Raw genomic sequence first — 11,576 nt, forward strand, 5'->3', positions numbered from 1 at the left:
GTTTTCTTCTTCTGAGCTGTCCCATTGGTCAGTCTTTTTACATAGTTCTGAGCCAATCTAACACCGTCATAGTTATTACGGCTTTATAATTAAAAAGTTGATATCTGATAGGTAAGCCATATCATATTCTTTTTATTCAGGAGAATTTTTGTTTCTGTTTATCTTGAAACTTTCCCATTCATATAAAATAGAATCAGTTTGTTAAGGTACGCAAGAATGAACTCTGTTGGGATTTTGCTAGTAATTTCCTCTGACGTATGGGTCAATTTGGAGAAAAATGACATCTTTAGCATATTAAGTCTTTAAATCTGTTACCTATAATATATGCTTCAATTTGTGTAGTTTTATAATGTCTTTCAATGAAGTCTTATCAAAGTCCCACATATGTACTACACACGCTTTGCTAGGCTTATTCCTAGATACCTTATAGTTTTAACTGCTATTATAAATGGTATGCAAAATTTTTGTTTTCTCATATAAATATATATATATATGAATGCATTAGATTTTTCTGCAGTGGTATTGAAGCCAGCTGCCTTTCTAAACCTTCTCATTATTTCTAATATTTGTTTTCGAGAATTCCTTCAAGTTTTCTATGTAAACTCTTGCATCAACTTTAAGCAATGAAAGTTTTGTTTTTCCTTCCAGTCAGCATGTTTATGTATTTAATCCATTTTGAGTTAATTTTTGCATGTGGTGTGAGATAAGTCCAATTTCATTCTGCATATGAATATCCAGTTTTCCCCAAACCATTTATTGAATAGGGTAGCCTTTCCCCATGTGTGTTCTTGGTATTCTTGTAGAAGATCAGTTGGCTATAGATGTGTAGATTTATTTTTAGGCTCTCTACTCTGTTCCATTGGTCTTTATGTTTGTTTTTATGCCAGTACCATACTGTTGTTACTGTAGCTTTGTGATATATTTTGAAATCAGGACATGTGATGCCCCCAGCTTTGTTCTTACTCAAGATTGCTAACTCAGGGTCTTTTATGGTTCTATATGAATTTTAGAATTTTTTTTTCTATTTCTATAAATAGTACCATTGGGATTTTGATAGGGATTGTATTGAATCTATAGATCACCTTGGGTAGTATGGACTATTAATTCTTCCAATCCATGAGCATTTGTTTGTATATTGTTTTTCTTGAAATAGAATTTTGCTGTGTGTTTCAGTTATCTATTTCTTCGTATCAAACTATTCCAAACAACAGCCATTTTACTAGTTATCCTGATTCTGTGGGTTGTTTGGGGTCTCAGTTGGACTGTTCTTTGGTTTATCTTGCCTAGGGTCTGTTATGCATTGCAGTAAGATGGTGCTGAGTCTGGGAAGTCCAAGATGGGTTTATTCACATGTCTGGAGCCCTGGCAGTGGTAGCTGGAAGCCTGGACTCCGCTGGTATGCTGAAATGGCTGGGCCTCGTTCTCTCTCCAGGTAGTCTCAAGGTCTCTTTCTTTCCACCTGACTTCTCCTTATGGCCTCTTTCTGTCATGGGCTCTTTCCAGAAGAATAGCTGGACTACTGACATGGAGGATCAGGGCTTTCAAAAGTACAAAAGCAGACATTGCCAGGCTTTCTTAATTTTTAAGCCCGGAGTTATCAGATCACCGTTTCTGAAATATTCTGTTGATTGAAGCCAGTCTCGGAACTGTCTCTAGTTCATTGTGGGAGAGTGCTACACAGTGACATGAATATTGAGAGGTATGGTTAGTATCTCTGGAGACCAGTTACTGATCTGGCTTAAGATCCTTGATTTATATTGATTATTTTCCTCATTTCCTTGGGGATATTGTGCCACTGTTCATGGACTTAATTATCGATGCTGTGAAGATCTCAGCGAATTTTATTTTCATAACTTTTTGGATGATCTGCTTTATCTTGCTGGCTGCTTTTAATATCTTTTCTTTGTTCTTGGATTTCTGAATTCTTCTATGATGTATCTAGATGTAAATTTTAAACACTTTTTTCTGAATACAATACATTATGCTTTCTGAATAAGTGGATTTACATTTTTTTTAGATTTAAAAAATAAATTTTATTGCTTTTAGACCTTCTTGTAACTACTTATTGATTTGTGTTTTTGAAGGACTTTATTTACTTATTTAAATGAAAGATTTTTAAAAATTCTATAGTGCTTTACAATTTTAAAAAGTTTCACACACATGATTTCATATAATCCCATAATAAGCCTTTCTTCCCCTACCCCTACTTTGTCCCTCCCCGCTTCCCTCTCCCCACTGGTTTCTTCTCTATATCTGTTAGTCTGCTTCTTTTTTGTTTTGTTCACTAGTTTGTTGTATTTTTTAGATTCCACATATAAATGCTATCATACAGCATTTTCACATTTCTGAAAAATTCTTATATGTTTTCTAATCAAATATTGCCTCACCTCCATTTTATGTACTCCATACTTCTGGATTTCCAATGAGATGTATATTAGGCCATATCTTTCTAAATTCCATATTTCTTTTCTTCTCTTTTACATTTTCTATCTTCCTGTCTCTGTATGCTATATTCTGTGTAATTTTTTCACATTTCAGTTCAATTGCCACAAATATTGTATACTTTAAAATATACTTTTAATCTATCATCGACTTTTTGTTTTCAGCAATTATACTTTTTATATCTTAAGGTTCTATTTAGCTCATATTCAGATTTCCCTCATCATTCTCGATAGTCTCTTGCTGACTGCTTATTTTTATGATACTGTCCTTTATCTTATTAAACTTTTCATATATAGTTGTTTTCTCATTCTGTAACTACTAATTCTAATACCTGCAGTTTTTGAGGGTGTTGCCTGTTACTTCTGCTGGCTGTCATTCATGATAGTTATCTCTTTATATGTTTGGGGACTTTTGTTTGTGATTATGTATATATGAGATTTCTGCAGGTGTAAATGGAGCTGCTTTCCTCCAGATGGCATTTATTTCTGTCTATGCTGAGAACCAGGTGCTACTTACCTAGGACTACTTCAACCTCTTTGAGAGTCTTGGTCAAGTTCTCAAGTTCACCTTTTATGGTGAAGATCTCAAGGATCACAGCTCCTTGTTTTGCTCACTTGATTATCACTTACAGCTTTATTCTCCTGCATCTAAGTTATTGGAAAGGAATTTGTCCTCATAGTAATCCCATAAATCCTGGCTGTTTGCCCGCTGATTTGACCCTGGCTTCACAGATGTTTTGGAGGGGAATTTGGGACATTCCTTTAATATTCCTTCTGCTTATTGCAAGCCAAAAAAAAAAAAAAAACACACACACACACATTAGAAAGCATATTTATCAGGATTTAGTTGTTTAGCCTTAGGGAGATAGAGAACTTAATTACTTAGTGTCAATTTGTTATTTATAATCTTGTGTCTTGTATATTTAATTTATAATATTTAAAAGATTAGACCTAAAAAAGTCATTTTATTTATTTACTTTTTAGTTTTACTGAGGTATAATTAACAAAGAAAATTGTAAAATATTTAAAGCATACATCATGGAGATTTTATATATGGATACACTGTGAAGATTTCTTCCATCTAGCTAATTTACACATTCATCACCTCACATATCAACCTTTTTAAAAAATTTTTGGTGAGAACGTTTAAATTCTACTCTCTTCTCTTAGAAAATTTCAACTATATAACAGTGTTATCAACTATAATCACCATGTTTTACATTAAGAAATGGTAATTTTATAAAAAGTAAAACCACACATGCCATATTTTTCTTTGTACTGATCAGCCAGTACAATGTTGTTGACACAGGTTAATCTCATTTAATAGAATGAAATGATTTCAGCAAAATTTTGAGGTAAGTGCTTACTGAGCAAATATGATTTTTCATATTTATTAAATTTGGAGGTAGTATACAAGAATTATTTTTACTTTATTATATACTTTTATACTTAAGAACGTATAATGTTACCTGTGGATTGGAAAGCCAAGTGAGGAAGAATTTAATTTAATTTCCAAATCAAAAAGAAACTATTACTCAGAAAAGCCAACAGAATATTGAAGGAGAAGATCAACACTGGAGGACTGACACTATCTGACTTCAAGACTTACTATAAAGCTACGGTAATCAAGACAGTGTGGTATTGATGACAAAAGAATAGACACATAGATCAATGGAACAGAATAAATAGTCCATAAATAGATCCACATAATATAGTCAACTGATCTTTGACAAAGGAGAAAAGGCAATACAATGGAGCAAAGACAGTGGAACAAGTGAACACCCACATGCAAAAAAAAAAGAATCTATACACAAATCTTATACCCTTCACAGAAGTTAACTCAAAGTAGAATGTAGACATAAATGTAAAACAGAAAACTATAAAACTCCTAGAAGATAACATAGGTGAAAATCTAAATGATCTTAGGTATGGCAATGACTTTTTAGATACAACATCAAAGGTGTAGTCCATCAAAGAAATGATTGATATGCTGGACTTCACAAAATTAGAAACTTCTGCTCTGGGGAAGACAATGTCAAGAGAATGAGAAGGTGAGCCACAAACTGGGAGAAAATATTTGCAAAAGGCACATCTGATAAAGGACTCTTATCCAAACTTTACAAAGAACTCCTAAGACTTGACAATAAAAAAACAAAGACCTGATTCAAAAATAGGCCAAAAACCTTAACAGATACCTCACCAAAGAAGATGTACAGTTGGCAGATAAGCATTTGAAAAGATGATCCACATCATACGTCATCAGTGAGATGGATTAGTGGTTTAGACTATATTTTTAGTGCAGTTTTAGGTTCACAGCAAAACTGAGAGGAAGGTACAGAGATCCTATTTACAAAGCAGAAATAGAGACACAGATGTAGAGCACAAATGTATGGATACCAAGGGGGAAGGGGGTTGGGATGAAATGGGAGATTTGGATTGACATGTATACACTACTGATACCATGTATAAAATAGATAACTAATGAGAGCCTACTCTATAGCACAGGGAACTCTACTGAGTGCTCTGTGGTGACCTAAATGGGAAGGAAATCCAAAAAAGAGGGGATATACGTATACGTACAGCTGATTCACTTTGCTGTACAGTAGAAAATAACATAACATTATAAAGCAACTATACTCCAATAAAAATTTTAATAATATATAGTCTAAAAAACAAGAAAAGAAACTATCCTTGAAAAGTTCCCTGCAATGTCTACTTCTACTTGCAGAGACAAAATATTGAGGTACCTTAGAACAATCTTTTTTATCTCAGGGAAAATTCTTAATTGTGTGGTACTATGGCCTGTACCTGGGAATGATGCATCAGGACACTCTTAGACTTGAAAAAGACAGCCTGGGGAAGACACTTGCTGGTTTGTCTATACTACTATTTTATTTCTGGGTAATTATACCAGAAATTCTGGAAATTATATTTTCTATCCTAGTGGATCTAAAGGAGCTTCCATGTTCTTCAATGTCCCTGTTCATTATATTTGAATATTTGACCCCAAATGGGCCAATCATAATTCCCTTAATGCCTGGAATTTTGGACATTGAAAGAGCCTTGAACTCAAGAAATAGCAAAGTCAGTTATTCTTGAATAAACAAGTTGATTTAATAAAGGTTGATTATGTTTTATGGAACTATTAGTACATCAAACTGTCATCTTTTGTGGAGTATAATCAAGGGCTGTTCACTGCCTGGCAATACTAGCTGTCAAAGTTTGCTAATAGTATGTATTTTAAAAAAAGTGTTTAGTTGCAGTGCTGTTAAGAACAGCTGGGATAAATAAGGATGCCACTAAATTATTTAATTTCAATATGAGTTGTATCTATTATCATATTAAAGTCTAAATTTTAGGTGATAGATGTGCTAACTTACCTAACTGTGGTAATAATTTTCAATATATACAAGGATCAAATCATCACATTGTATATACAAGTATCAAATCATCACATTGTACATATTAAACTTCACAAAGTTACATGTCAATTATATCTCAACTGGAAAAAAATAGTTTAAATTTGTCCTTAATATCATTAAGGACTTTTTGATTTTAAGTGACAGAAAAACAAACCCAAAGTGCTTAAGAAAAAAGGAATTCTTTGGTCCACATAAATTACAAATCTGGGTATATTTTTATTTTAATATTTCTCTTGCACCAGGAAAAACCCAGTCTCTCTTCTCTTTCTGCTTCCTCTGTGCCACTTCCATCCTCCAACATGCTTATTCCTCATGCTGGTAATATTGCTATGTCTTCAAACCTCCAAGTTCAGCAGAAAAGAGGAAACTTCTTTTCCCCATGAGTATACATAAAAGCCCCGGCTCTTATTCTTACTCCAAATCTGTCATAAACCCATCACTGAACAGATCACTAAAACCAAAAGGAAGATGTGCTGTACAAGGCAGGCTAGCCTAGTTTATGGCATGGTAACACAAACCTGATTCATCAAAGACAGGCTTGGTCGTCTCACTCCTAGGCTTAAGCTGAAGGGCAGCCACTGTCTGGTTGCTGTCATGGTGGCAGAAGAAAGACCTTTGGATAGACCCACACTAGTAATTAAATGCTTAGCCTGGAAATGACAGAATGACATTGTTCACTATTCATTAACCAGAACAAGTCACATGGCCCCACTCAACCATAGGGGACAAGGAAGTGAAACTCTATCATGAGCTCAGAATGGTAGGGGGAAATTGGGTATTTTGAAAACAACATTGATGAATGCCAAATGTACTAACTGGCTCAGGTCATATACCCACCTAGACCTGGGAGTAGGGTCAGCCCCACTGCAGCTGAAAACATGTAGGTTTTCACAGAAAACAGACTATTATTAGGAAGAAAGTAGGAGTTATTATCAGAAAAAATATATATATTACATATAATTACATCAATTTCTAGTAAATGACCAAAGTTCTGGATTCAGTATGAGTATATCTTCCTGTGTTAATAGATTATTACCTTCCAAGTGTTAAAAATTTTACCATATTTGTATAAACCAAAAGCCAAAAACGGTTATATTTTCCCCTATCCTCTTGATTTTAATCTGGTTGGTCAACACAGTCTAAAGTTTTCAAAGTAGACATTATAAATCTAGCTGAGTTCCTAATTTATGATTTATAGGACAGCTAAACCTGTGAAACTAAAGTGGTTTTAAACCCGTAACTAATTCTATTCACAAATAAAGATGTGGGATTCACGCTTACATCTTCATTCTTTAGTACCTAGCTAGAACGGTTCTGTTCCCCTTGTGGGTTTTAGCAGCATTAGACCAGGTTTTGTTTTCCTTTATCCAGCAAGATGTTCAGTATAAAGTATTTTTCTTTCTGTAGCTTTTAAGTGAATACCCATTTAAGATATCCATTTAAGTGAATTTAAGAAGAGTTTATTGTAAGGCTACAATAGGTACTCTCTGCTTTCTCTACCTCTAAAATTACCCTAATTCTTTCACCTTGTTTTTTTTCCTTTTCTCTCTTAGCATCTGCTCTCTTTTTCCTTCCTTAATAATCTCTCTGCTTATTCATATTCATAGCCCAGGGCACTACAGCCAAAGGACAATAAGTTACAATCTCTGGGCCTTTTTCTTAGTCAAATTTCAAAGAAAGAAATCAAATTGGCTGGGTGTTGGAAGTTGATCTAGTGTTAGCGAAATCAGCTCTGGTTGGGAGAAAGCATCACATAGTATATACAGCTGTCTCTTTTAAGGCTTTGGGGTGGGGCAAGTTAGCAAGGAGAATTGTACAAGAAAGCTAATTCGCCATGTCTGCTGTAGGAATTAGGATGAGAATATCAATACCATTTATCCTTACTACAATTTTAAGTGCTTTACAAATTTTAACTCATTTAATCCTATGAGGTGGATAGTATTATTACACTCATATTACAGATAAGAAGACTGAAATATAGGGAGGTCAAATAACTTGTTCATGGTCATACAGTTAATAAGAGGCAGAGCCACTCAGAATTTGGAAGTAAGCAGTATTGCTCCAGAGTCTATGGTTGCTATACCACAAGACTTGGCTATCCTAAAGCATCAGTTTACATCAGTGAATTTATTGACTTGGGATATTCCCTTAACTCTTTTGCCAGTAGTAAAATGTTTCTCATTCTCCAAAGCTCATCTTCAATACTAGCATTTTTCACTTTGCAAGCTTTCCTGAACACCTTCCTTCTGCTGTTAAACCACCCTGTACATTCTCTTCATTACCACACAGATCACCTTGTCCTGTGATTGTTTAATACTGTAATACTGTGAGCTTCTGTCGAGCAAGGGCAATATATACCTTATCTTTATGTTCCTGGTGCACAGCATAATTACTGGCACATAACATATACTTAATGATTTGTTATTGGATTATTCACTTAATGAAAGAATGAATGCATTAAATATGATTTATGCTACACAAATTTTACCAGTTTCTCTTCTGCTTCCAGATTATAGGACAAAAAGCACTTCCATAAGAAAACCTGGGAACAATGCTTGTGAATCTTTGAAATTATTGGGATTCAGAAGCTGAGACAGTGGTTGGTTTGTGCTTGATGGTGTCGTGGTGAGAACCGTGCAAAGTGGCTTGATATCATTTGAATTGTGTGAATATTTAGAGAGGTAATACAACAGTAAACAAAAAATATTGATGATATTATACCCTGATGGTTCATAATTGATGTTTACAGAAGTAGAATCATAGGATTAGACCTTTTATTCCTCAAATAGAAATATGAATAGTCCTTTAGGGTGTGCTTAAAATGCAAACTAGGCCTGACATGAATACGCTGTCAGTAATTTCATTCACGATAGTTTAATAGGTGCTGTTGGAAACCACTCTTAAATTTATTTTTACAGCTTTCTTCTAACTCCAAAATAGTTTTAAAATAGCACCTTCATTTCTGAAATTTCATGGAGATAGTAATTAACCATTCATATTATGCTTATCTCCTATGTATATATAAAATGAATTTGTTATTCCAGTGTCCTCATTTTGCTTTCTCATTTCCATGTTTTCTAGACAGCTCATTATGAGAAGAGTTAGACATGTTAAGGTTCCTGAGAAGTAGACACTCATAAAGAGAGGGCAATCACATGTCCAAAGATAGCCTTTATCTCGTAAAGGAAGAGCTTACATCTATAATTGTCTTGGGTCAGTTCCCTAGAAAAAGAGTCTAAGATGAGAATGCAAGTGATTCTGTGAGAGAGGGCTCTCAGGGGACTCCTGTAGAGTGATGAAAGAAAGCAGGGAGGGTAAGGGAAGAAATGGGAGAAATTATGGCTTGAGCTGAAGTTTTACCTCAGCCTGATACCTCAGGGGAGCTCTGAAGTGTGAGTTCCAAGGAGGCTGGCTTTACACTCTTGCATCAGTTAGTCTTTGTCTGTGGATGTGGTGCTGTTCTTGGGGAGGGGGCTCTTATAGAGCAATTTTCTGGAGAACAGTTGGGCAACAGGTGGGCCAGACCAGGAAGAGGGATTTGAATTAGTTTGCTAGGCTGCCATCATAAAGTATCACAAACTCAATGGCTTAAACAACAGAAATGTATTGTCTTACATTTCTGGATGCTAGAAGTCCAAAATCAAGGTGTTAGCAAGGTTTATTCCTTCTGAGGACTCTGAGGGATCTGTCCCAGGCCTCTTTCCTTGGCTTATAGATGGCTCATTTCATGTTCACATGGCATTCTCTCTGTATGCATATTTGTGTCCAAATTTATTTTTTATGACACCAGTCATACTGGATTAGGGTGTACTCTAATGACCTCACACTGATTTGATTACCTCTGTAAAGACCATATCTTCAAATAAGGGTGCATTCCGAGGTACTGGGAATTTGGCCTACAACACAGGATTTGGGTGGAGGGGACACAATTCAACCCATACAGGGTCCACCATAACAACTCTTGTCACACAGTGACAGAGATGAATATTTCAATCTCCACTTAATAATGACATATATTTTGTGTCCTATTGATAGTAAACAGATTATCTGGATCATCTTTCTCTTTTTGAAGTAATACTCTTTGGTAATGCTAGTTAAAATATAATTTAACATATGCTGCCATATTTAGAGCTAAGCTGAGGCTGGATGACTTCTTTTTTTATGGGCATCTGTTTTAGAACTTGATTTAAGCTGGTTTCCTGACTGCCAAGAGTTTCATTCAAGTCATTCATCAATTTAATCAATTAGTCATCAGAATGCTTGATTTTTAAAGGAGGTTTGGTTAATAATGGCTTTTGGGGGGTGTTATTAGTTATTCTTGATATTCTTGAAACTGGCTGTTTCCCTCAGGTTACTCCTTCTTTCTTCCACGCAGGTTTACAGTGCTTCACCCGTCTTCCATTGTGGACAATAGCCATTTGGTTTCTTTTGCGAAGTCTTTGGAGGAAGCCATGCTCAGCATCACTGTTTGCATTGTACTTTATCACCAGAAAGACAACCCACATAGAATCGTCATTTTAGTGGTGCCTTCTAAAGATTTACATCAGGTGCTTAGGAGCTTGCGCTTGGAAGCGTCTAGTGGTCCTCCAGAGCCATCTCGCCATTTCCAAGTGAAAGAAAGAGAACAACTCCTTTTAAGGTTTACTGGAAACATATTTGCTTCAAGTAAGTATCAAGAAATCTTTTTGCATATGCTATGGGCTATCAGCCACAAGCTTCAGAAGGAGTCCACTAAACATGTTTTACTAAGGAAATCTTCAAAGAACTGAGGGGAAGCTTTGGAAAAGTAGGAAGAGAAAAAGGCCTTATTTACTTCTTTCTTTCCAGTCTGCTGCTTCTCTTTTTAGAGCATGCACATTCCTTAATGGGCAGACCCTAAGTGACACTTTTAGAAATAATCTTCTCCATAACTTGTATAGCTGCATTCAAGCTAGGATCATCTCTTTCCTACACCAGTGTCGTTGCCTCATAAATATTCCTCTGTTTTCACTATTAGCCATGTGAAATGGAATGTATCAATATTTCCATAGAGTAATAACCGTGATCTTTTAAAAATACGAGTCATACTTTATTACTTCCCTGATTAAAACTTTGTAATTACCTCCTATTCCACTTTAAATAATACCCAAACTCTATGTTGTCCTACAAAGAATCTAACGTGAGGTCGGTGGACTCCCAAGAGACGAGTGGATAGACTATATTCCAGCATAACTGTATTATTTATAATTCCAGTTATTCTATTTTATATATATATAAAAGACTACGCCGGGAAGGAATCAATAAGCTTCACCAAAGTCCAAAAGGGACCATGGCACAAAAGTGGTTAAGAACCTCAGATCCAGATGACATAACCCTGCTTACCTCTTATCTTTATATTTATCTAGTGATCTTTTATTTCCATTATAAATCTTACCACAACTTGAAATTACTTATTTATTTGTTTATATATTTTTCATTCTTATATTTATGTTCTTCACTGGAATGTAAATTCGATTAGGGCAGTGACTGTGTCTTTCTTGCTATGTACCCTTGAGCCTAGAATAGTGCCTGGTATATCAAGGGATTTCAATAAATATGTAGTGAATGAATGAATATATGATGATGCTGAGGAGGACAAACAGGGTGAGTGACTACGAGAGGTGGCAGGAGATGTGGGAGAAGTGAGGGAATGGGTGAGACAGAAGAGATAAAAGGAGGGAAAGAGAAAAGGGAG

At 35.2% G+C, this 11,576-nt stretch overlaps 1 protein-coding gene across 1 annotated transcript in view; it reads left to right on the forward strand.

The window, feature by feature from the left end:
• Positions 1–11,576, forward strand: part of DTHD1 (death domain containing 1) — an 81,067-nt gene that overhangs the window by 15,327 nt on the left and 54,164 nt on the right. Inside the window, 2 exon segments of the mRNA XM_007449427.1 lie at positions 8,380–8,544; positions 10,239–10,528. Of these exon segments, the coding sequence (XP_007449489.1) occupies positions 8,380–8,544; positions 10,239–10,528 (455 nt within the window).

This window comes from Lipotes vexillifer, unplaced genomic scaffold (genome assembly GCF_000442215.2).
Source record: "Lipotes vexillifer unplaced genomic scaffold, Lipotes_vexillifer_v1.1 scaffold153, whole genome shotgun sequence".
Classification (NCBI taxonomy): Eukaryota; Metazoa; Chordata; class Mammalia; order Artiodactyla; family Lipotidae; genus Lipotes; species Lipotes vexillifer.